We start from the raw sequence: 26,559 nt of genomic DNA on the forward strand, positions 1-26,559 counted from the left end.
TAACTATTCCATAGTACAGAATTTGGACTTACTGTGACAGCTCCCGATATCTATGAGCATTATTAAGTGCTATTTCCTAAATGTTTCCCATGATGCCATCTATTGATAACACTCATTTACAACCACAACAAATGAGCTCTCCTCTAAAGGACAAGTTTAAAATTGATCATCTTCATTTGTTACTTCTTTTCACTTGAACTGACTGATTAAGCTGACAATCACAAAGGTTGCCTGCAAGTGATTGTGGCTGATGAGCTGATCAACATTTGATTTAGTCCTGTGGTTGTGGGCAACAAAAAAAAACAATAAATAAACAGATAAAATAGATAAATAAAACTCTGCTGTGTTATTTTGGTATAAAATTTAATAAGTCACAAACATCATGAACAGTTTATGCATTGTAACATAGTTAGCCACCAGTTTAAAAAGGTACACTCAAACATCCAAATGGTAGCTGTTTTTTATCAAACACGTTAAACCATCATATTACTTAAAATTCCACAAGGGAAACCCACATATGTGAGGGAAAAAAGCCATCCTATTATTAATAACAAAAACATAAACCCAAATAAACATGTTACATTAGAGGCAAACTTTACATTCTCATACAATCTTTTTGAAAAATAAACATTAAGAAACATCTTCTGCAAAACTATGTAAAACTTCTGTACAAAGTCAGTTGTTATCTATCTGGTGGATGTCCCTGCAGTGTGACGCTGGCAACCTCTGAGTTAAAAATTGGAGATGTGGTTTTAGATGTTTGACACAGTATCAAGCTGAAGTCCCACGTGCCTGCAAGAAAAGCAAACAAAAACATTCCACTTTTACATCATCTGGCATGCAAAACCCAAACCTACAGCAGTGGTTAGCTTATTTACTTATTGGATCTTTCGTTCCAGGATTGTAAACAAATTTTCAGCTCACCATGGGCTTCATCTCACGACCATCTCCATCATCTGGCTTTTTCCAACCCATTTTTTTACTGTTTTCAACAAATTCCTGAAAAGGGGAACAAAGAGTTATACAAAAATGATTTAACTCTTAGTTCAAAATAATCTTCTTGCAAGGTTAAAAAGCAAATGAGAAAACATTTGAGCAAACACTGCGACTCAAAGCCAAAAAGTTATAAATTTAAAAGAAAATGTCTAAGAAATCAATATTAGTAATTAGAAGTTTTTAATCTTATTCACATATTCAAGTAAAACAATATAGTAATTTTTACAAAACGCCATGTAGGGTTAGAGGGATTAAGTGGCAGGAGAAATGTCTTTCCATGGAGTCCAGGAGTAGAAGGCCAGTTTTGTTTGGGGGGTTGTTAAGTGTTTTGGGTAAACAGTATCTGAACTGCCAATATCAATCAAAGATACTTTTTTTCTTTTTTAGAAAAGTTATTTTGTGGATTGCATGTTCTCCCCATGCCTTGGTTCTCTCTGGACGCTCCGGCTTCCTCCCACAGTCCAAAGACAAACATGTTGGTTTAACTGGTGGGTCTAAATTGGTCGTAGGTGTGAATATAAGCATGATCGGCTACCTGTCTATTTTAGAGAGACAGAACAATTGCAAAGGTTTGCTATACACCTTAACCTCCTGCCTATTTTGACATGAGCACAGAATGTCTCTAGTCTTCTGTTACTTCATATTCTCAAATAAAATAAAAAAGGACCTCAGATAAAGGACAATCCCTCATCTCACCATTAACGCCTTGTCCATGTAGTACTCTCGCCCAGGGCTGCCATCATTATACTTTGTGTCCACAGCGAAGCACAGAAATAGGACATCGACCACATTTTCAAACACAGAAAGGAAGCAATGGGCCACCAGGAAGGCAAAGACACAGACGATGAGAAGAGGCAGCACCCACACCGTGTAGTCCCTCTGGTAGTTCAGAGCCAGAACGCCAGCAAAAGCTGTGCAGGAGACGATAAGAATCTGAGAATGAAGACACACAGCTGGTTAGAAAACACACCTCAACAAGTATTAAAGTGAACCAAAAATGTACGTCTAGGCAACGTGGGGGCAGAGCAAACAAGTTCTGAAAACACAGACATGTTGACATGTGTTGATAACGTCAGCTTTCAAACTTAGTTATTTGATACATTTGGTACCTTTCCCAAGAAGAGGACAAAGTCGCCGACAGTGTTAATGGCGGCTACTCTGAGTGCGTTCTCCACCAGGATAAGGAAAGCTTCACGAGCTGAGGTGCAAAAACTTGTGCTGTTGATGGCTGTGGCTGTGTAAGCGTTCTGAAATCATTTGACATTGAAATGCAGACGGTAAATACTTGGGATAATCTACACACAACATACAGTTCATTAAAATGTGAGTTCTTACTTGATTCAAGTATGCTAAACACTTCTCAAGGCACCACAGACAGCAGACACAGGCTTTTACCATGCAACGGGCACAGGCATTTTCCTATTAAAAAACAGACAAAAACAAAATGCAATCCATGTACAAAGATGAAAAGTTTTAGAATATGTATTATAATATAATTTAAGAGCTTTAAACATGACTTTTAAAGCTCACCTTTCCTTTGAGCTGACTGTGGATGTATGTCAGGATTAGACGAGGGATCTTAACAAGTGTGATGATGAAGGAGCCTTTGGCCAAAGTACCCAGGTGGTAGCGGATAGTACGTGCCATAGAGGAAATGATAGGAGTTGCTGGCATCTGGGACTTGTTCCTTAAGTTAAACAAATACAGAAGAACCTTACAATCAGCTAATGCAGCATTAAGCATCTAGTGAGATTAAACCCAAAGTGCTGTCTGTTACTTCTTTTGTACCTTGTGAAATAGTAGGTGACCACAGCTCCAGCAATAGTCATCTGCTGGAAGGCAAGGATGAACTCACTGATCCAGATGAGACCCACGACGTGATACCACACCAGGAACTGGAGAGGCCCTTGCATTTCATACCCAACCACACCTGTAGAGTTGTTTTTTACTGGTGTTCCTATGAGGGGAAAACAAAAACAAAAACCCAGCATGACTTTCAGTTGCTTTAATATGAATGTTGCAGTTTTTTCATTCATTTTGCTGCCAGCCAATCACTGGAGTTTAATAAGATGCAGGTTTGATTCAATGATATGCATATGAAATGCTAGTAACTACAACAGAAATGAAAGCCACACAGTGATGTCATGCATGTAACAGCCTACTTTACTGTAAAAGACACAAAGCCACTGAGCAGCTGCAATTAAAACCACAGGAATTAGATTTTAGCATTAAGAATTTCATTTTGATTAAAGAGCTTGAGACTATTGGTGGATTATCCCCAACGGAAACATAGGCAATGATTTTGGTAATTGCCAAATAAAACAAATAAACAATTCAAGACTTCACCATTTTACCGCACAGCTACGTTCTTACTTGCTTGTCAAGTGTCACATCATTCTTTCCCTAAATTCCTTACTTCCAGAGATCTATTTTCTAGATTTTTTTTCTAGAAGATTTAAGAGTCCTAAATTATAAACTGTTTCCCTCTGATTTATTAAAAACACATTCCACTTAAAAGTTACAAGCAGTATTTAAAATACTTTGTAACCACTTTTAAAACATCATTCATAGAGATGTGTCTCATTTCTGCTGGACAGCTATGAACCCATGTGTACCAACTAATGCTCCTTTATTAATGTACACTTACTGAGGATCATTCACAAAACTTTTGTACTCCTAGTTTGACATTACTAGGAGTACAAAAGACTTTCAGATAAAGCCACTGGATTATTTTATTACTCCTTCACAGTATGTTATTTGTCTTGTGTGTGTACTTTTAAATTGTGCAAACTGAAATCAACTGAATTGCTGCTCTTGTGCTGACCTTTCATTTAAATACTATTTAAAATCCGCTGTGAAAAAGAGAATGAGGAGAAGGAAGAAGTGGTTCTTTCTTTGTCCGTTCTCCCACATCACGAGACTTGCACAAGACTCCGAATGTGGGAGTGCAGTCATGCCACAAAACAAAGACAAAATGTCACAATGCGACAATTAATATTCCGCTTGCTTGAACTCATCTGACGCTAGAAAAAAAAAAACTGGTGCATTGCAATGTCAATACACAAACTGAAGCAAACAGCAACTCAAAGAATTCTCAATAATGACAAACAGACACATAAAAAAGAAACTAAAACTGTGGTCTCCGATAGGCCTTTCTTCTAACCTGTTGTCCCGAGGAAGAGAAGCACACCAATCCAGTAGATCCAGAAGAGTATGAGGCAAAGGAAAGTCCAGAAAGGCTGCAGGACCAGCAGGGGAAGATGGATGAACACCTTACCCGCCACATGGAACAGGGAGATGGTGAGAGCCACACGCTTCCTCATGAAGAACATCACCAGCAGGAGAACAACCTGAAGCGTTTCACAAGTTCAGTGGAGGTGTTCAGTTTGATGATAATTGTGATTTTTTTCTCTCTAATACCAGCAGAAACATGTTACAATGTTACATGTACAGTGGGGCAAAAAAGTATTTAGTCAGCCACCCATTGTGCAAGTTCCTCCACCTAAAATGATGACAGAGGTCAGTAATTTGCACCAGAGGTACACTTCAACTGTGAGAGACAGAATGTGAAAAAAAAATCCATGAATCCACATGGTAGGATTTGTAAAGAATTTATTCGTAAATCAGGGTGGAAAATAAGTATTTGGTCAATAACAAAAATACAACTCAATACTTTGTAACATAACCTTTGTTGGCAATGACAGAGGTCAAACGTTTACTATAGGTCTTTACCAGGTTTGCACACACAGTAGCTGGTATTTTGGCCCATTCCTCCATGCAGATCTTCTCGAGAGCAGTGATGTTTTGGGGCTGTCGCCGAGCAACACGGACTTTCAACTCCCGCCACAGATTTTCTATGGGGTTGAGGTCTGGAGACTGGCTAGGCCACTCCAGGACTTTCAAATGCTTCTTACGGAGCCACTCCTTTGTTGCCCGGGCGGTGTGTTTTGGATCATTGTCATGTTGGAAGACCCAGCCTCGTTTCATCTTCAAAGTTCTCACTGATGGAAGGAGGTTCTGGCTCAAAATCTCACGATACATGGCCCCATTCATTCTGTCCTTAACACGGATCAGTCGTCCTGTCCCCTTGGCAGAAAAACAGCCCCATAGCATGATGTTTCCACCCCCATGCTTCACAATAGGTATGGTGTTCTTGGGATGCAACTCAGTATTCTTCTTCCTCCAAACACGACGAGTTGAGTTTATACCAAAAAGTTCTACTTTGGTTTCATCTGACCACATGACATTCTCCCAATCCTCTGCTGTATCATCCATGTGCTCTCTGGCAAACTTCAGACGGGCCTGGACATGCACTGGCTTCAGCAGCGGAACACGTCTGGCACTGCGGGATTTGATTCCCTGCCGTTGTAGTGTGTTACTGATGGTGACCTTTGTTACTTTGGTCCCAGCTCTCTGCAGGTCATTCACCAGGTCCCCCCGTGTGGTTCTGGGATCTTTGCTCACCGTTCTCATGATCATTTTGACCCCACGGGATGAGATCTTGCGTGGAGCCCCAGATCGAGGGAGATTATCAGTGGTCTTGTATGTCTTCCATTTTCTGATGATTGCTCCCACAGTTGATTTTTTTCACACCAAGCTGCTTGCCTATTGTAGATTCACTCTTCCCAGTCTGGTGCAGGTCTACAATACTTTTCCTGGTGTCCTTCGAAAGCTCTTTGGTCTTGGCCATGGCGGAGTTCAAACTCCGCCATGGCCAAGATGATGAGTTCAAACAGGTGCCATTCATACAGGTAACGAGTGGGGGACAGAAAAGCTTCTTACAGAAGACGTTACAGGTCTGTGAGAGCCAGAGATTTTCCTTGTTTGAGGTGACCAAATACTTATTTTCCACCCTAATTTACGAATAAATTCTTTACAAATCCTACCATGTGGATTCATGGATTTTTTTTCACATTCTGTCTCTCACAGTTGAAGTGTACCTCTGGTGCAAATTACTGACCTCTGTCATCATTTTAAGTGGGGAACTTGCACAATCGGTGGCTGACTAAATACTTTTTTGCCCCACTGTATATATTTCATTCTTCTGAATCACTGCATTTCTTAAACTGTAAATATATAGCAAAGCATCCACGTATGTGTACCTACCGTGAAAATAGTAGCACCAATGGCATAGAAAAGCAAAGCCTTAACATTATCCGATGCCACTTCTTTTCCAAACACTGATGTGGTGTTACTGTTGAGAGCCTTTCTGTGGTCTACGTAGAACCACCACAGAACGCCCGTCCCACCTGTAAAAGATCATACCCACGTAAATGTTGCTTCTTTTTTTTTTAAAGCAGATAAACTATAATGTTCTGTTGCTGTGACTCAGAGCGTCGGATTAAAAGATGTTACCTGTGGAGCCGATGATCACCAGAACTGTGAGAATCCACACCAGCAATTGGGAGATGTAACGAATGACGACCATCATGATCAAAGAGAGAACTGCATCAGAGAAATAACAGACGACATCACGTGAGTACAGAAAACAATGTTAACAAGAGAAATGCCTAAATATCTGCAGCCTAACTAACACGGAAATGCAGCATGTATAGTTTTATAATACAAAAAAACTTTTTTTTTAGTTGTTTGGGATATTGCTGGTCACGGTTCAGACACATGGCATATCAAAAACATTTTTCCCTCCATGTTATAAACCATAAACCAAGCATGAGAAAATTAGGTTGAACAAAAACAAACATTTTGTATTTTATCTCTTCTGAAAAAAGACACGACATAATTTTAAAAAAGCTATTTAACCTAACTAATGAAAACTTATAATTTTAAAACACAAACCAAACTGAAAGTTAAACTAAATGTAAAACAACATAAACATAGCTACTGGCTATAGAGGAATAAGGAGCACTGTGATAGACAGCAGAGGCATGGTTATCAGGAGCATCACAGGCCAAAGTGAATAGTTCTCCAGGGTTCTTAGAGGATATTCAAAGCTGTTCCTTTGAATGTTGGCTGCTTTTTGCTCCCTTTTCTTTCTATACTATTTTATATCTGTCAGACTTTGTTATATGTGGCATTTTTCTTTGATTCAACTAAAGAAACAGGAACAAATTGCGTATTTCTGCAACAAGCTGATCGGTGCACCTGTGGCTCATGGGACAGACAGGGTCATCCACAAGTCAGAAGGTCAGTGGTTTTAAAGCTACAGTTAGAAAATTGGTTTTGTATGTGTAGACACAACACTGGAAAGCCCTTGAGTTAGGTGCTGCTTTTGCACTGGAATGATTTGTAGGTCAGTTTTAAGCAGCTCACCAAAAAGAAAATATTACTGAAAATGGTCAGGTACAAGAGCTGGAGTGAAAATGTGGGAAAAAGCAGCCAATGTCCAAAGAAAAGCTTTGAAAAAAAAACCCCCCCAGAAAGCCTGGAGAACCACTGCTCAAGATCACTTAAAAAAATACAAGGAGGTCTGGAAGCAAAATATAAAGAAATTAGGCTTAAGACTCAAATGTTAATCACAGCCTTAGCAATGTGGCTACATCCACTCTACATACTATTGCAAATCACTGTTTTTCCTTCTGTATCTGTTGTTTTTTTTTTAAATCTGTAAGTTTCAAATATTTGTCCAACTGTTACAAAACTATTTGAGGGCTATTTGTCAGGAATCATTATTATTATTATTATTATTGTAGAGAAAGTCGCTCTGAATCTGAATCACATGAAAAAGTCTGTCCTGTAGCACTGAAAACCAAAACCCCAGAACGAGGCACATCAAATAACTGAGATGAAAGACGTCTGAAGCTGACATGAGATCAGCTCTGTCTCATGGGGATGAGTTAAAGCAGACCTTAAATTAAAGCTTGCGGGCAGAACTTGAGTGGATACGACGACTGTAACCGCTCAAACATTTCCTGTTTTTTCAGGACAAAAATAGCATCCCTTCCAATGGTTTCCTTCTTACTGAATCCTCGTGAGAAATTCGAGCTGTGCAAGAGGGGCAGCAGAAATCATAAAAGCAAATCTCATACTGCAAGCTGGAGTTATACCTAAAGCCAGAATGCAAAGTCCTATGATGATCTCTTTGCTGGCCATCACCCCAGAGATGACACGCTGCAACACAGTGTTGTCGCTGACAAATGTCATAAAAGCTTTGGCGAACTGAGTGTAGCAGCTGATATCCGTAGGAATACAACGCCGGAAAAGCAGGACAGATTTACTGCAAAGAGCAAAAAGACACAAAACACAGATTTTTATTCATTTCTAATGACTAGGTCTCCAAGAAATAAATGATAAATTGTGGAAAACCATTTTTCTGTTGGTCCTGGAATGTATTTAAGCTAATAAGAGTACAGGAGAATTAATGAATTAATTTAAAACTAATGAAAGAACTATATCTCTAGATAGATAGATAGATAACCTTGGTGGAACAGGCAGCTTTGGACACTTGGTTGATTTTTCTGATGAATAGCTTGTGTATCTTGTAGGAGTAAGATCATAGGAGCAGAGATTCGAGCCTAACAGAAAGAAAAAAATATATCACATGTTCAACTTGGCAAAATGCTTCAACATACAATTATAAGGATGTTGGTGAGCAATCTTTTCTGTAAAATACTTGCACTTCTGAAATTTCTCACCATTATTCAACGCAAACTGCTTTAAATCAGAGTATGTCGTCAGCTCAGTAGATGGACACTTGGAAACACACAAAGCAATGGACTTGATCTTCCTGTTTATTAAGTCAATGTTGCAAGGATCGAGAAAGAAAACAAACCTAAAAAAGGAAGAACAATTTGATTTATTGCCCATCTGATACCAAATACTTCCTGCCCTTTACTTCAAAACGACAAAAAAAATATCACCCTATCTGTTAAGATGAGGACAGAAATATTAGCCCCACTATGAAATTTTCCTTTTTAAAACATTTCCCATGAGCTGTTGAACGGAGCAAGGAATTTTTAAACTACTTTTTTGAACATCCTACTTTCATTTTAGATTTTTAAATGATTTTGCTTTACACATAGGAACACAATTATTTCACAAAAATGAAACTAACTAAATAAGAAAGTAACTAACTAAGAGTCAAAATGCTAATAGATGCTAATAGTCGGTTGTGTGTCCTTTCCTGCAGATCATAGTCATAGTTTTCGACACTCTCACACGTCTCCTGAGCAATCCCAGCCCATTCTTCTTTGGCAAATCTCTCAATCCCTCCAGATTTGATGGAGGTAGGACTTCAGTTCATTCCACTGATTTGGAATGGGATTAAAGTCAGAGCTTTGTACAGCTAGTCCATAACTTTCACTTTCGTCTGGAGGTAGTTCTTCATCAGGAGCAACGTACGTTTTGGGTTGTTGTTGTGCTGAAAGCATTCCACAGCATTTGGGTTTAATGCCTCTTTCTCCTTTCTCCAAACATAAGGAGAGTTTTTATAACCAAAGAGCTCTAGTTTCATCTCATCTGACCAAAGGACCCACTTCTAGTATGCTTAATCTTTCACTGGGTTGTCTTTAATGTGCTTCAATCTGGCTTAAAGGCGTCTCTTCTGCAGACATTTTTCTTGGTCTGCAGCCTTGCAGGCCAGAGTTCTGGAGATTGTCTTCTTTGAGGCTACGATTCCCAGCTTGGCCAAGTCATTCAGTGTCTTGGCAGTTGTTCTGGGGTCTTTAGACACAGCTCTCAATGGTTTTCTTTCCAGTCTTTGAAAGCTTTTGTTTTCTTACCTTTGCCAGGTTTCTTCAGTACTGTGTGGCTCTCTCTCAATTTCTTGATGATCCTTTTCACTCCAGTTCTTTACACTTGGAAAAACTGTGATAACTTTGTATATCCATCTCCTGCTCCTTTAGTATCAATTCTTCTTCTACAGTCTAAATTGATTTTATTTGTTTTTAGCATATTTTCTCAAGTGCCAGCTCAAATCCTTGGTTAGGTTGTGTACTGTTCATAAATCATGATTTTCTCTTAGAACTTGATTTTACAAATTTGCGCTTTATAAAGTTAAAGCACATCATTGCACAGCAATAGTTTGTGCTATACGTCAATAAATAGATGGAGGACTAAATATTGACCGTGGTCATTTTGGTTTTTTTTCCTGGCACAACACTGTTATTTTGTGCAAATACAGATCATTAATGCATTCTAAATAAAACTAGTGTGTTTAGAAACGCTATGTTGAAAATCCCTTGGTCTGTTTAAAAAACAGCGACTTGGAAAATCTTGAGGCAGGCTAGTAATTTTGTCCTCATCTGTATATCATGTTTGGTTATTATTATGCCAGTTGGGAGTTCTCTGTCTGGTGAGAAAATGAAAGATGGTGACATTTGCTACTCTGTCAGACAGATCCTTCTTTGTAGCAGAAACGCCTTTTATTCAAAGCCTCCATGGGCAATCAGCCCATCAATAAAGCATGACCCATTGTTTCAGTAAAATGTGGCCCACAGGCTGCATGCTGATGGAAAACTACACCCCAAAACGCGAAATATAATCAAAGACTTCAAAGACAAATCGTGATTTTAAAAAAATCTCATTAACTAAGACTTTCTTTGGGCAAATTATACAGAAAGAAGGTATGCTAATAAACTACACTATTCATCAAGGAATGCAAAGAGCTTAAGAATTAGACTGTTGCAACAAAGGGTCTGCATAGCTGAAAATGATGAGTACAGTGTAAAAACACTCTAAACCTATGCCGCATGCAAAGTCATATGTAACCAATCAGACTCACTTGTTTTCCGTCATGTCCCGGCCACTAAGAGGAACTCCCTCAATTTTGGTGTTATTCTTACCACAGGTATTGCCATAGCTGTCATATCCGAAAACAAGTCTGGCGGCACCTCCGGTGGCAATAGGATAGCCACAAATACATGCCTGCAGGTGACACGGATCAAAGATGATATCATCATGAGATTAGTATAGAATTTATTAATGGTACGCCCACATTAAATAAAACTAATCTAATCTGTAATAAATGCTAATGATGGCAAAACTTTATGTTTTTTATTGAAGAATGCTGATTCAACTTTTTGAAAATGTTCTAAATTTACAACAGAGTTTTTTTTACATATTCAGATCTGACCAACATAGCCACAAAATTTATACGAGTGAGTGTTTATTAAATGTTAAAAATCCCTCTTACGGCACAGTTCAACAACACGACAAACCTCAGCCTCAAAAGCCATCATCGTATCACTGAATCTCAAGCTCGCAAAAACTGTTTTTGCCAAACTGGATATACAGCAGTGCTGTTACTGCAAAGGTTAGCAGCTATTTGATGAAAGGCAGCAACTTCACTGCTGTCTAACTCACTAACTGGCCAGCACAACAAAGAAGGGACATGAGTTAATGCAGAAGACCTGCAATGAACCCTGCACTCATTAAGTTTCTTACTGATGTTGCTTTTAGATGAGTTGCTGCTGACCTGTTAAGTATTGGAGAAGTACAATTACACAGCTACACAGCAGGCTCCGTAAAGGACCGCGAAGTGTGATCAACACCTCATAAAATAGTTTTAGATAAAAAAAACAAGGAGATATCACAACTTTCTCAAAGGTAGCATTGGCGTGTGGCTAAAATATCAGCAGAATCACCCACACGCCTATGCTCTCATTCACCTAAAGACTTACCATGCCAATGCAAAAGAGTGTAAATATGATGAGCCATGGGATATCCGTGCAGCTGTGCTCCTCCAGCGGTTTCCATTCACGTTTACTCTGCCAAGGCATAAATAACAGTTATCCTAAAACTCCGTTTCTGTGGAGAGCGCCCAGAAGTACCTGCCTCACTGCCCTCCCAAAAATCTGCAAACTAGCGACTTCGTTGGTACCAGACGAAGTAACAAAAACAAAGAGCTGCTTCTGCTGCTCAAAGAGTGACGTTAACGCTGCGCACGAGCTTTAAACGAGCTTTGCTGTTCGGCTTTTCAAACTAAAAGCGGCCATAGCGCCCTTAGGTTTAGCTTAACTTACCTCTGTGCTCCCGCAACACCCCATCGTCGAACTACGAGTACACAACTTCAACAGAAAAAACTTTGAAGTGCCTAAACTTTATTAAATTTCTTAACTCCTTCGGCTCATGTTCAGTTCTCTTTAAACACTAATTCACTCTAACCACCTCAATGAAGCAAATTCACGAATTTGTTTGCAGGATTTTCCTTCCTTTGGCTAACACCCACTTACGCCCTTCCACTTACAGGTAAACACGGAAGAAGACAACTTTTTGTATGCGACGTTTAGGGGCTACTGTAAATACTCCAAATACTGAGCTAGCAATGCAGCAACAATGAAAGGTGTCCTTGACGCTTTTGAGCTTTTGCACGACATTTTTGTAGACGAGTCACTACACTTGAACTTGTCCAAGCCTGAATTTTCAATTTCTATTCTTTTTTTTGATCCGTTGACCAAACATTCACAGCCATGAAACATGAATCACCACCAAGCACACTCTTCTGAAAGACCACTGACTACTTATCCAGGAACACTTTAAGCTGGGGACCCCCGGACCTTATAAAATATTAGCCACAACACATTGATCTAGTAAAACTAACGAATGCTAAATAGGTATTTTATTAACAAAAAATCCTTAAAAATATCTATATTTGTCGCATTGTGCCTGAACGCAGCACATCGGCTTGCACGCCAGCGGCTTGTGTGGAATTTGGCGCCGTTTGCTGGAGTAAAGACGTAACTGCTGTTTGTGGTCGTGATTAATAGTGGATGAAAGTAGCTTAATAGCAGCAAATAACGCGTGCTTCCTAGTGGTACAAAATATATCTTTGAAATGAGTGCTGAGGCTTAATGAAGAATAAAATTAAGCTTAGGCGGGTGTGTTTCCGGTCTGGTAAGTGTGCCACCTCTGTGGTTGGTATTTAGCCTCCAAAGGTAGTTAATGTTCAGGTGATAAAAATGAGTGATTTACTGATAAAGCTGTTCTTTGACTGTATAAAAATGAGTGAGCTTGTATAGCACTTGAAACGTTTACTTATCCCACTGCACGTCGTGTGCGCAGTTTCACTCTGACGGGGAAGGGAGGGAGTGTCTGTACAGCTGGCGAATGGACCTCACAATCTCGCTCGGCTCGGTAAATTCGCTCACTTTTGTGCTCTGAATCAAGTAGCATGTGTATGTAACATATTGAGGAAATGCAAAGGTCATCCCATTAAGACCATCAACTTGTATTTACCTGATTAATTACAGGCAAACACCTGCAGTCCTTCTGTTTGAGTACTCCAGCGCTTGAATTTTGGCCTCAGCTTAAATGTGAGGATAGGGTGTTTGTAGACCTTCTAGCTCATGACTACTCAGATTGAATCACTGTACACTGTACTGGGTTAGCCAAACTCTTACCCTAACCCTTGGACTAAATTAGCATCCCAGATGCACGCTAATTTAGTCCAAGTAAGGGCAAGGTGTAGTTCAGTAGAGTCTGAGGTGTTTTGTTTCACTACTTTTGTAGTCCTGAAAATCTGCCCCTTTGTGAGTCATATTTTTGTTTTCTTTGAACTTTTTTGCATATTGTAAGCTGATAACCAAACAGCTTACAATATGCCCAAGTTCACAATAACATAGTTTAATGTATTACCCAAAAGGTTTCCTGTCTTAATGTGAAGGTTTGAAGACACGACTTCCAAGTGGACTGAACGCACACAATATCATGATGAAGAAATGCTTTGCTTCTGATTTTGCAATAAACACACTAGGTGGGAGACTGTAAGGAAAAGTAACTGTGAGTAGGAGTAGTCTTTCTTAAATGACAAATTCAACATTCCTGCAAAGTAAAATTTCACACATAAAGATATTTTAGTAACTCTGAAGTCCATATGAACACAGGGGCAAATCTTCATTCTCAGTAAAAATCAGCATATAATAAAAGCAAGCTAATTCAGATCCTGCAGAACACCCGAATAGCAGTTTCAAGTGTATGTAAGAGCACCGGTGCAGATGCAGGGAGGTTTCGCTTGGAACTGAAACACAAATGAACACGGAGCGGAAACATAGCTGCTCAGAGGTCTCGCTCATCATATGATGAAACGACTCCTGGCCCCTCATTTTCTGACTCTTGGTCTGAAGTATTTCCTGCTGATGCTGCTGTGGCAACAGTGTCCAAGGACAACACGTTTTTTCTGGTTCTCAGCTGGATGAATTAATGCCAGTGCTGCATATGTTCAGCAGAATTCTGGGTGGGAGGGTGTAGTACCTCACTAACTTGGACTGCACGGGGTCTGGTCCAGCATGCAGAGTAATTCCTCATGAACAACAAGACTTCAGGATAAATATTCAGTTTCTCACTTCGCAGACACTGTCCAGTTTGGGATTGTGTAAGGAATCCTGCAAGGTTGGTGCATTTTATTAAGCGTTAATAAATTGCTTACATTTCAAAATGTCTTCCAAGACGAGTAAAGTAATTCTATCACTTGTCTGTATCTTGTTTAAATAAATATGATTCAAGAACAGACAGATTTACTTTTATTTTATAAATCTGGTAAACTTTAGCAAGTCCTCATGACCGTGTGTTTGCAGAACCGTATAAGCTTGTGTATATGTAAGAATTCATCTTTCTTTGTGCTACTTTAAGGCTACAGAGGTGTTACAATATGCTGAGGTGCAGACGCTTATACGCTTCTGAGGCATGTGTTTGAGCCAGAGTGTACCGATCAAATCCAGCTGTCATCACCACCTTACCAGGCTTTGATCCATAAAGTTGAGATCCAAAATTTTGGGGGCCAGTGACTTTTTTAAGGGGAGAGAAATTTACAAGACCTCTCTGCTGCCTCATAATACTAACACCAATTTGACAGGTAATCTGGCTGAAAGTTCCGACTTCAAAACAGAGCTGTGCAGCGCAGGGCCTGATCCATTCCTCTCTGACAGGGGGGAACCTAACTGTATTGCCTCACTGAAAGAACGTCTTGGGTTTGGATTCACTACCTGGCTGAAACCTTTCTGTGGGGATTTTGCATGTTTACCCCATGCTTGTATGGCTTCTCTCGTTAGTTGTTTTGGGATCCTTTTACAGTATTAATTGTCAATTCTAAATTGTACTTAGGTATGATTGTGAGCATGAACGGTTGTCGACCTGTCCAGGGTATACCCTGCTTTGTGCCTTGTGTTAGGTGGAATGAATGGCGCCCTAGTGATGGACAAGTGCAAGAAAACCGATGAATAGATGCTATGCAGACCCACTAGCTGTGGTTCAGGAACCACTGGAATAGTCTGCCTTTACTTAAAAAGTTGTATCCCAGAAAGTTGGTTCTTTTCATCTGGACATTGTTTTTTCAGTGGGAGAAACATTTTGTCAGTCATTCACTTCTACAGCCTCTTCTTCAGTCTTCTTTAGTGACTGAAGAGCTCACTTGGATGAGTGATGAAACGTTTCTCCCACTCAAAACGCAGAGCACAAGTGAACAGAATCAACTTTCTGTGATTTCTTTACCTGGGCCATCAAGCATCAAGATAAAAAGTTGTATCTTATTTTTTGTCCTTCCTTAGATGAAAAAGTTACTGCCTAAACAGGATGTTTGAAATTCACATTCCTAACTGTAAACAACATCAGCTTTAGTAGAGAAAGGCTGTTTTTTAGAAGGAGTGTCAAGTAACTCTCATACGGTCACAATCAGAAGTAACAGTTTCATAAAGGTCTCTGTGGAGATTACAATTCCTTCTTTAAGTCCTTTATTTGGATAGTTTAGGACTTCCCCTCATGAAATAAAAAAAACTGAAATGGCTTTCTTGGCTGCTGTTTTTGTTTACAGTATGCCTGCTTCTCCAGAATGAGGTCACCAATAAAAGTTTGCTGTTTTTTTAGGAGGGGACTTTCTGGGAAATGGAAGATGCCAGTTTGTGATGCTGTCACTATCTTGTTTTGAATAAGTTGTTTGCATTTGTAGTCATTTGTAGTCAGGGAGCAGCTGAAAGTGGCTTTATATAAAGACTGCGAGTTGTGAAAGTAAAGAAAAAAAGAAATTCAGCATTCGCTGTGGTTACATATACTCTGAAGCTAGATAGAGCATTTATTGTTTCTGCCAATGTAAGGTTTATAGAATAATTGTAAACAATTATAATTAGGAACTTAAATATAACTGTAGCTTTTTAAGAATACAATCACCCATAGCAAACATAGCAATACATGCAAGACTCAAATCCCCCTTCCAGGTAGTCCTATTTGGCCAGATGTGCCATAACTCCAGTATTTATATATTATTATATATTTAATATTTTGAAAATATGTGTTGTTTAAAAGAATTGGGGCTAAATAAATATTCCACTATGGTACGGTAGCACACATTGCAGGTTCCTGCTTTTGAATGATGCAGTGAATGACAGTCAGAGTCAAATTTATTTATTTATGTATTTACACAGGAGTGTGTGTCTGCTCTCCATCAGCCTGGTTTTGCACAGTGAGACAAAGCCAACACACCATAACCAGCATGACTGAATGAGTGACTGAATGAGTGACTGAGTGAGTGACTGCGTGAGTGACTGAGTGAGTGACTGAGTGAGTTACTGTGCAATTCACTTCAATTCAGCTCAGAAAAATTCTGATAAATTCAATTGAATTTTATTCATATAGCAGCAAATCACAACAACAGTCATCAAGATGCTTTATATCATAAGGTAAAGGTCCTACAATACCATCCATCCATCCATTTTCTTCTGGTTATCCAGTGCCAGGTTTGGGGCAGCAGCCTAAGCAGAGAAGCGCAGACCTCCCTTTCCCAAGCCACCTCCTTCAGCCTTTCCGGGGAACACCAAGGTGTTCCCAGGCCAGCTGAGAGATATAATCTCTCCAGAGTGTCTTGGGCCTGCCCCGGGGCCTCCTCCCAGCGGGACATACCCTCACACACCTCACCCAGGAGACGCCCAGGAGGCATCCTGGTAAGATGACTGAACCATCTCAACTGGTTCCTTTCTATGTGGAGGAGCAGCGGCTCTTCTCCGAGCCCCTCCTAGATGGCTGAACTCTTCACCCTGTCTCTAAGGGAGAGGCTAGCCACCCTTCGGCGAAAGCTCATTTCCACTGCTTGTATCCGTGATCTCGTTCTTTTGGTCACTAACCAAAGATCGTGACCATAGGTGAGGGTAGGAAAGTAGACTAAACAGTAAATTGAGAGCTACGCTTTTACGCTCAGCTTTCTCTTCACCACCCCTACAACAATACAGAGAACACTTCAATAATCAGACCTCCTATGAGCAAGCACTTGGTGACAGTGGGAAGGGAAAAACTCCCTTTTAACAGGAAGAAACATCCAGGAAGACCAGATTCAGGAAGGGGCAGCCATCTGCTGGGACCTCTTTAAGGTGGGGGGGTGCCTTCTTAATGAGACTTCTGAAATGGCAATACAATGCTGGCTGTCCAAGCTCTTTAACCATGCAAGAGACCAAAAAAAGAAGGGCCGGATGGTCCACTGTGAACACTGGTGGGACTTTTATGAGTGTGTGAGGATTTTGTTTCCACTGTTGTCATACAAATGTAAAGCCCATCATTTGATTTGAAAAACAAATGTAGTCTATTACAGTTGCATACATCCACACCGTATATAACTGCCATCATGCACAGTTATAATGTCCTTCAGTTGCATCATTTACACACACAGACACAGAGCCCCTTCCCTAGGAAGATTAGATTATTTTAGCCTATTATGGTCTGTATTCTTAATAACTTGTACTTCCTGTTCCCACGGTTGGAGTCACACTATGACCTGTGATCAGTGGGCCTCTGGGTTTCTCCCACAACATTGTCTTTGAGGTTAGACCCACATAAACAAAGCAAGTCAAAATCAAAAAATGAACAAAAGCAGTTTTTAAAATCAAAACATCAAGGCAAACCTCTTAAGTTGCATCATATTCATTGAGATATTTCATTCAAGAATACTGTGACTGCTCAAGTTCCCACCCAGCCCTCAAACACGGTTATTTAGACTAGCATGACTGTAGACAAAAAGAGTTGTTAACCACAGGGCATAGCAAGTGACAGGAAAGATTTGCAAAGAGCTCGGTGTGGTTTGCAGATGTTATATTTAGATCATCTGATGAGAAACTTTGTTTTGTTGTATTTTTAGTGTTAATAAACCTAAGATCAATTTTCACAACTTCTCATAACTACCAGGCAAGTACAGTGTTTTGTTTTTTTTAAAGTTATTTAAAGAAACCCTAAAAAAGAGCAACAAGATCTACTCAAAGCCGTCTTTGTATATGAAAGCACTGAAAATGACTCAGTTATGGGCGGGACAGTATTTTTCTTCTCTGCAAACGTCACCTAGATTTTCCTACATGGGCAAACACTGTTCTTCAATGCACATGATTTAGACTGACTTATTTTTCCAATAATAAACTATATCAGTGAGGAATGTGGGGTTGTTTCCTCTGGGCCCTCGCTGCTCCACTTAAGAATCTGACGGGTTGAACAGTGGGGGATTATAGGGTGAATCATGAATGGTCCTTTCTTATCCATGTATGTGACTGATCCAGACTTGTGACCCGCACTATTGCATGCCTATAAAAATGGTCATGCTCATCCTTTCTTGTGTGGGACTTTGAGTTTGACTTGCAACAGTGACTCCTAAGGCAAATACATGTTCCCATAAAAAACACGACTTATGGCATGACTTAATGGATGGCAGATCTGTTGGTAAAGCCAGACTGAAATATTGCAGAATCCTTTGGATAAATCCGCTGTGCCCATATAAATGAAGAAAGTCCAATTAAAAAACCCTGAAATATCTCATATCCTTTTTGTGCTTCCTGCTAAAGATCAGTTAAAAACAAATGATCTGTCCTGGTATTGTCATAGATTTGTGTCATAATCTTGTCTCTATTTATGTAGTTGAATGCTAAACTGGCTTTGTGATTTATGACCAAATATCTACACAATGATACAAAAAAGAATCATCCAATTTCAGAGTGCTTGGAGGGAGAGGGAGACCTAAAAAGAAACAAAAATGTCTGCAGCAGATGAACAGCATCTAAAAGTCACTGGAAAAACTCCAGCAAAGACCAGACATGGGACATGAGAGATACATCTGGCCCTTCAGCTGATTCATCTACTGTTTGCCAAAACTTCATCAGAAATGGTCTCAGTGGAAGGTTGGATGTCAGGAAGCCATTCTTAAGGAAGACAAACAGGGAGAAAAGACTGGGGTATTCTAAATCACATAAGAACTGGATTGAAAATCAGTGGGTCTTATCGAGTGATTAATCAATTTTTGTTTTTTCAAATTCTCGTCAATATATATGTAGCTGGTCAGGGGAGACTGTCAGGAGAGACTGTCAGCTGTGGGTGCCTGGGTGTAAAACAGTGGAGGCTCTGTCATGTACTGGGGCTGTATTTCAGCAAATGAAGCTACAGTTCTTGATGGAATTGTGAATACAGTAAAGCACTGTCAGATTTTGATCCACCTGCAATATTATCTAGAAAGCTTCTGATTGGCAATGGCTTCATTTGTTCAGCACAATAATGATCCCAAACACACTGCCAATGCAGTAAAAGCATATCTGGATAGAAGGACATTATCAGGCCTGACTAGAGCCCAGAATTTATTGAAGAAGTACGGGATCATCTTGATAGGGAAGAGAACAAACAGCAGCCAAAAGCCAAAGAAGAGCTTTGAAGGTCTTTCACAGAAGCCTGTAGAATTACTCCTGAAGACTTCTCAAAGAAATTAGAAGAAAGCCTGCCTAAAACAACTGTGTTGAAGAATAAAGGTCATCATACCAAATATTGGCTTTCAAGCGTGTTAGAAATGTAGAAATGTTTTTATATACTGTATTTTCATGTATGTTTTGCAAAGTACATCATTTAAATCTGCCTACTTGTATTTTGTGTTCAGTGTTAAATATTAATTGGAGGCATGCTGGCAAGCTTTGTCTTCATGAATGGAGAACATTCCTAACAGTTTCCTAGCTGAAGGTCAGCATACACATTGTTACGTCATGGTTGGTATGTTCACATTCTTGTATTTAGTCCCTCCCTGAACTTCCACAGTAGTTGTAGATCTGTACTCACATCAAAGCTACATTTTGCTTTAACCGCCCACACTTAGTGCTTCGCTGCTCTTCCAGTTCACACACAACTGCACACACAGAAACATTGCTGATGGGCATCTTCTCTTGCACATGTTGTTGCCTAAATATGTGTTTTCACAGTATCACTGGTGTATCAGATTGTGACGTACACCAGTTGCCCTGAGGACAAGCAAGATGGTGTGATTGGCAGGGGAAGGCATAGCCTTTTAAATTATAGAGCAGCATTGGACGTCCGCAGGAGATAATGAGTGGATAGCCTGAGTCATGCTCTGTGTCGGGCTCCGCACTTCAAACACCAACTGTATCCACATGGAAGCTTCTGTAACCGAAAAAAAATCTGCATTTCATTACATGGCACTTGGTGTAAGAGTGCAGAGTGCATCATGTGACATGCAACAGCAGAGTCTTGTTGTACTTGGATGGCTTGCCCTTGAGTTCGACCATCTGTGTCCCCGGAGAGGCAACATTTATGGTAGTGCACAGTTTCCCAGTGCAGCCCCTAAGAAAAGACTCATCCAAAGCTTCAACTCACATCTGGATGACCCAGAGGTTAGAGGCTGGGGTTAGAGAGATAGTTGGAGGGGGCTTCATTCCAGTTTTCTCTTGTGCTTGGACTGTCCCTGTTGGTATGCAGCTGATCCAACTGAAACAAAAAAAAAAAACCCAACACAAAAAACACTCATTATAAATCTGATCATAGCTGAACTTTTAGTGAAATTAGGAGATTACTTACGTTTTGAGGTTTTCAACTGGTCCGGGCTTTCCAAATGAAATATTCAGCTTGTGCTATGATCCTAATTTCACTATGGGTTTAAAAACAAATTATGTCAGTTGGTCTTTGTGATATGAAGAGCAGTCATTGCCAGCTTTGCCCTTTCTTTCTGCAAAGTGCTTCACAGAGAAATTACTATATTAGGAAATGAATTGCTGGTATTTTGGTCCTAAATATTTTTTTTTCTTCCCACTTAATCTCCTTGAAAAGAAAATTGTCAGGTTCGTAGCACTTTTAAAGCCGTCTCCATTATTATAAAGTATGTTTTAATGCTGAAATATGATTTACCATTTTAGTGTATTTTTAAATACCTCTCCCCAACCAGATTAACTATAAAGATATCTTGCCTTGTATTTTTTTCACGAGTGCCAGTATTTTTATCTAAGAATACTTGTAGTTACAAGATGACAAATTTGCTGCAGATATGACTGCCAAAACATTAGAGCAATCTCAGTTGGCTCGCAGCCCGAAGTCTTACGAAGCAGCCTGTCTGTTACTAATCAAAGCCAACTCCTCCTTCCCAGCTCGGTGAAATAGGGAGCTAAAGAAGAATGAAGAAAATGTCTCCTGAAAAGAGAAGCAATATTTCTGAAATAGCGAGTAGTGAGTGTACAGTAGAGGAGGGTGGAGTGTATGGTGTGCTTCGAGAGCTGTGAGACGGGGGATGGGGCTCCTGAGATGTGACTCAGACTCACTGTCAAAACCAGCGGGGAGGGGACCTGATGAGAAAAAAGGATAGAGCGGAGGAGAGAAGGGAGGGCCGGGAGAAAAGAAAACCCAGCCCCTCTTACACCACCCCGACTCTTGAGCGTTCAGCGTCAGCAAAAACCATAATGTGATCAAGATGGAAGTTGTCCATGGACTTTTCACTGCTTCCCGGCTTTCTGCCTTCCTCTGGGGGCTTCACTGCCTGTCCAACAGTTTTACTGCGAAGATACTGACTCGAGTCTAGAAAAAGGCTCGTATAGCTTAAAGTAAGGACTTCTTGCTTGGAAAGAGTGAAGTAAAATTTCCCAAACGTGGACAGATTTCTTTTGATGGATGAATGAAAAGTCAGCTTGAGTAACATCTCTTGGCAAACTGCATTTCAGGAACTAATTGATCTGCAATCTTTGGTTTGGATTATATATTCCACTTCTGGATTTCCACAAAAGCTTTCAGATTATGTTGCTAAACAATGTGTCATCACTGGAGTATTTATGAGAAGTAAACATCAGTGTTCCTCCACTGTAGAATGTGGAGTTCGGCTGTCAGCTGTTCGTTGGAGTGCAAGTAAGAGGAGCGACTGCTTTTTGGATCTTTCCCTTATTTTACATATAACCAAATCTGGTACATGTTTGTGCCAAAGGGTGCAAATGGCAGTTAGAACCACCATCCTTATGACTTAAAATGAATATTTGGGAAAAGAAACTCTTCAAGCAGGTCTTCCATTTTTAAAATACTTTCAATACACTTAAAAAAAATCAGATTCTTTGTCACAGACTACTTAAGGTGGCTATGCTATGTTGTTTTGAATTGTGTTATTTACATAGTACAGAATGGTTCTCTTTAATCAAAATATTTTATTTGTCTGTCTCGACACATAGCAGATTTACGGAGTAGTGTAAATCTTCCATGATTTACACTATGTTTCTTCACATCTATAAATTGAAATCAACCACAAAAGGAAGAAAAAACACAGAGCAGTGTAATGCAGTATATCTTACTTTGAATTCTGTGATAAGACTTGCATTTGGTTCTGTGATAGTGTTGGATTCTGTTCCAGTTTTACTTCAATCTACTTCAGTCTCTTATTTTTGTAGGTGAATGGGTGCAGAAAGACTGTTAACTAACACCCAGCACTTTTTCAGACTCTTTTTTTTTTTCACTGTTAAAATGGTGCAAATCTGACAAAGTGCTTTGTTTACAGTTTCCTGTTTGTGATAAGATAAACAATCGGAGGGATGTCTACATTAATCTCAACGATTTAAACTTTCTCCGTCTTAAAAAATTAAACAATTGTTAGAGATCAGAGTAGTTTACTTGTAGTTGCCAAGCTGAAATATGGAAAAACTTCAAAAGAAATCGGTTTCCTGGGTTAAATTAATACACTTGGATTGCTTACTTGAAAGTTGAAGCATTATTTGTACGTTCAGCTCCTGCAAAGTGAAAACTTTGCAACACTGGCTATTTCTTATCTCCTTTTCTCCTCTTGTTGCACCAGATCTGGCCCTTCTATTTAACCTGGCATCAAAAGCAGCTTTATGGGATAGCATTGGCTGCCCATCATGCCAGTTGCCATACGTAAAAGAAGCTGGGAGGAGCATGTGACTCACCCGTCAGGATTACAGTACAGCTATGATGATCTGGATCTTGTCTGCTGTCATGGGGTCGAAGGCGATGGGCTATGGATGGCTTCTGCGGGTTCGAAACAAGGTAGACGGGCAAGGTGTTCCTCTATGCCAGAGGGATGCCACCAGCTGCCTATAGATGACCCTGCTCAGACTTGTGAAGGGGGAGCTTCTGTGATGAATGATGATACTGAACCGGAACACTTAAAACTAATGGAAAACAATGGAAAGGATTTACAGGAGTCAGTGGATCGGTCTTATGAGTTGGTGGGTGCTGGCATACTCCCAAAGACTGACTCTGACTCAGAGGATCTCCAAACCGCAAGCCCTGGGAATTTTGGAGAGTTTTGTAATTCAAACAGTGGTATGTCTAGTGCAAATATTTCTTGTGCAACTGATAGCAGTGATAAAACTATCGATAATAAAAGTGATTTGGGCACAGAAAGTTGCCAGAATCACAGCATGTGCGATGACAGGGTCTTTAAAAGTACACATATCTCTCACCAACAATACGTCTCTATCTCTTCCAACAATGTGCCTCCATTGTCTGAATGTGCTGGTGAGCAACCTGGCAAAGTTCCAAACCATCAGGATACAAAGGGGAGCCATAGAGAGGGTTACAGCAGACCTCCTGAAATCACTGGGGCCACAGTAAACTGTTGCTCTGCTGGCGAACAGGAACCTCAAACCGATCTCCCAGATGTTGAGGAAAGCAAGACTGTCATCTCTGACCAGCCTGGTATGAATGCTCTGCTAAGCTCAGCAAATATGGAGGGTGGTGAAGCACTGGCGCTAATCAACAAAACTGTGGAATCATTAGTAGCAGATGGAGAATGTGACAAAGGAATATCTGAGAGCCGGAGTGCATGTTCTGCTGACAAGCAAGATGGATTGAGTGACCTAGGAACTCTAAATGAAAATACAGGACTGAGCTGTCTCTCAAGAGTCACTATAGGAGAAGAGCGGGACCATGAAGACTGTGCTGGACCGTTGGATAAGGATCATGGTTGGGAAATATCCAACCAGACATTGTTGGAGCAGCACAATGTTGAAATGTTAGCGGAGAGCAGGCCCCAGAGAGTGAAAAGTGCACAAGCAGAAAGCAGCGAGAAAAAAGGACACGTCAGACCTATTGAATCATCTGATGTTAGTGTCATAAATCAGTGCTGCTCTTTAATGGCAGACAGCAACGTGTCATCTAAACAAATGAATTCTGGACATGCAGGAGATGCCATTGGGACAAACACGACACAGTGTGCAGATAAGGATGTGAAAGGTTCTGTAAGTCAGTCACTGGGAAATACTGACCAAAGTTTAGTGCCTGTTAGTGAGGATCTCGCCATTCCTCATCAGACAGAATATAGTTGTTCAAAACTGGACACTATACCAGAGATCAGCCCTGTGGAGGCAAAAGACAGCTCTCTACTTCATGCTCAAAAGAATAATGATGTTAACAGTACCCCAAATCCAGCTGCTGAGCGCTGCTGTTTGGATGATAAACACGAGGTTGTTGAACAACACACGCAAAACCTGCCACCATGCTCTACAGAGGTCAACGAGGGACTCCATGGTAACCGAGCCTCAGGTCCTCACTTCAGTGAGTCACCTGCCTCTGAGGTGGCAGATGGTCACAGAGAACACCACCAGCCAGGAGCCACAATGGAGGCGTCAAGGGAAGACATACGTTCAGTTATATACAACGATACACAAGACGGCAGTTCGGCTTTAGATGGAACATATGAGCATGCAGATCAGAAGGAAGACAACGTGTTCAAAGTGCGGCTGAGAAAGGTAAGAATAAATATGATACAGAAGTGTAATGGATGTACAATTACTACATGTACTACATGTATACTAGTTTAGATCAGTTTTGCAAGTTCTGTCTTTGTAATTCTGCGACCTGAATGCTTCTAATGAACAGACACTTACTGGGCACACATAATTTTGGTCCCACACTCTGGCAAGTGTCTCGGAAAACACTGACTTCACTCTCACATGCTTACAGATCTGTGAGGGGGCTGTGTGGAAGGGGGGGGGGGGGGGGGGGGTCTGTGAAATGTTGTACTTTTTCTCAACCGCTCATTGCAAAACAAGGTCCTATAAGGGCATGGAGACCATGAACGCAGAGGGGTTGGAAGCTCAAAGTAATCTCTAGGGTGAAATGCTTAAACTGTTTTCTCTAGCAAATACTGTATCTTGTGCTGTTTTCACACTGTTAGCAGCATGCTTATGTGGTGCAAAAATATACCAAAAATCTTAGAAGCAGTTCGTGGATTTGGGATCAGTGAAGCAAAGCAACAATCAGACAATTGAAACTGTATTCGCTAATAAGTTGCTGTAGTTTCAGTCCTTTTAAAATAACAGTAAGAAGCCCATTAATTTCAACTCAGGGCCCATTAAGAAGGCATGTTGTTTGGACAAGAAACGTATTGTGAGAAGTTAAATTCTTGTGTGACATTCAAGATCAAATTGATCACACTCTTGTAAACAGTGACACATCTGAGTTTGTTTTATTATAAAAACTCGTGGAACGTTTCATATTCATATTAATTCACCTATTTTGCATTAATCAGAAGTATAGATATTTATAGTAACACCATTTATAAGAATGCCAAGGTAACTGCAAAGAGCCACACAGATATTTCCTGATAGAGACTCACTGATATAGGATTTTTAAGGCTCATACCAGTGTTTGGTGATTTAAATATCTGATATGCCAATTGATATTTATTCGTTGAGAGATACAAAGCATAAATAGATTTCCCTAACACCTGTTGTGTGTAGTTATTGATGGGTCCCTACTAAGATAATATGACATTTTTTCCGTCACAAGTTGTGGATTATTCGTTCACTCTTGACTCTGCTCTAATCCACTGGCTCTTGTGTTTGTGATGTCCCCAGATACATGCTGCCATAAGTGAAGTTAAGAGTGGTGGGCAAAGTTTGCTGCATTATTACCCATAACATGGTTGAAGAGTATTTCTCCTGAATCTTCTTTACTTTTTACATGTATCGCCTGTTATAAATGTTGAAATGAATGTATCGGCAAATAGCCAATATCAGCTGGTATTGGCATGGCTGATATATCGGTTGGGTTCTATTTTTGAATATACCGTATTGTTAGCAATTATAATTTCTCATGTGATGACATAAGTTATGTTATTACAACTCATTCATTATTTGTTGAAACAAAAGGAGTCCATGTGCAACTGTGTAGTGTGTGGTTAACTATAGCTTGTTGGCTATAGTTTACATAATGTGAAAATAGTGCTGATTATTGTGCTATTGTTTGGTCATATTCAGTTGTTTTGTATATAAATCTATTGATGTGTGCTGCCATGACCCTAATAATATACCACAACCCCTTCCTAATAGTAGAATAAAATGCAGGCATACAATAAAAAAAATATTTGGCTTGTAGTCTAGAATAGAAACCATAAAATCAGCTGGTGCTGAGTGGTTTATGTGTCATATATTGACACTCTGGTTA

The 26,559-nt window shown here is 40.0% G+C and overlaps 2 protein-coding genes across 2 annotated transcripts in view; one reads left to right on the plus strand and one right to left on the minus strand.

Annotated features, from left to right (window-relative positions):
- Positions 1-344: 344 nt before the first annotated feature.
- Positions 345-12,159, minus strand: slc44a1a (solute carrier family 44 member 1a). Its single transcript, XM_085459296.1, has 16 exons — positions 11,916-12,159; positions 11,574-11,660; positions 10,676-10,818; positions 8,589-8,725; positions 8,372-8,468; positions 8,001-8,170; positions 6,352-6,441; positions 6,103-6,245; positions 4,160-4,346; positions 2,785-2,953; positions 2,527-2,683; positions 2,332-2,415; positions 2,106-2,243; positions 1,693-1,929; positions 925-999; positions 345-792 (listed from the first exon to the last, which is right to left on the minus strand). The coding sequence occupies exons 1-16, from the start codon at positions 11,937-11,939 to the stop codon at positions 772-774; spliced, it is 1,959 nt and encodes a 652-aa protein (XP_085315422.1). The 5' UTR covers positions 11,940-12,159; the 3' UTR covers positions 345-771.
- Positions 12,160-21,572: 9,413 nt separating this feature from the next.
- dlc1 (DLC1 Rho GTPase activating protein) overlaps positions 21,573-26,559 on the plus strand; it is an 85,134-nt gene continuing 80,147 nt past the window's right edge. The window contains exons 1-2 of the mRNA XM_085459295.1: positions 21,573-22,011; positions 22,943-24,860. Coding sequence (XP_085315421.1) covers positions 23,007-24,860 — 1,854 coding nt within the window. The 5' untranslated portion in view covers positions 21,573-22,011; positions 22,943-23,006. The remainder of the gene's footprint in view (positions 22,012-22,942; positions 24,861-26,559) is intronic.

Source organism: Copadichromis virginalis, linkage group LG6 (assembly GCF_057382275.1).
Source record: "Copadichromis virginalis isolate Kocher_CV1m ecotype Utaka linkage group LG6, C_Virginalis_male_GT1.1, whole genome shotgun sequence".
Classification (NCBI taxonomy): domain Eukaryota; kingdom Metazoa; phylum Chordata; class Actinopteri; order Cichliformes; family Cichlidae; genus Copadichromis; species Copadichromis virginalis.

Bases quoted from the DNA above. Each gene is read 5' to 3' on its own strand.
- slc44a1a (XM_085459296.1), bottom strand. From the start codon at position 11,939: ATGGGGTGTTGCGGGAGCACAGAG. The intron at 8,469-8,588 runs GTGAGAAATTTC...TCTTTCTGTTAG, and splicing joins GCAGTTTGCGTTGAATAATG to GCTCGAATCTCTGCTCCTAT. The intron at 1,930-2,105 runs GTACCAAATGTA...CTTCATTCTCAG, and splicing joins TTGTCCTCTTCTTGGGAAAG to ATTCTTATCGTCTCCTGCAC.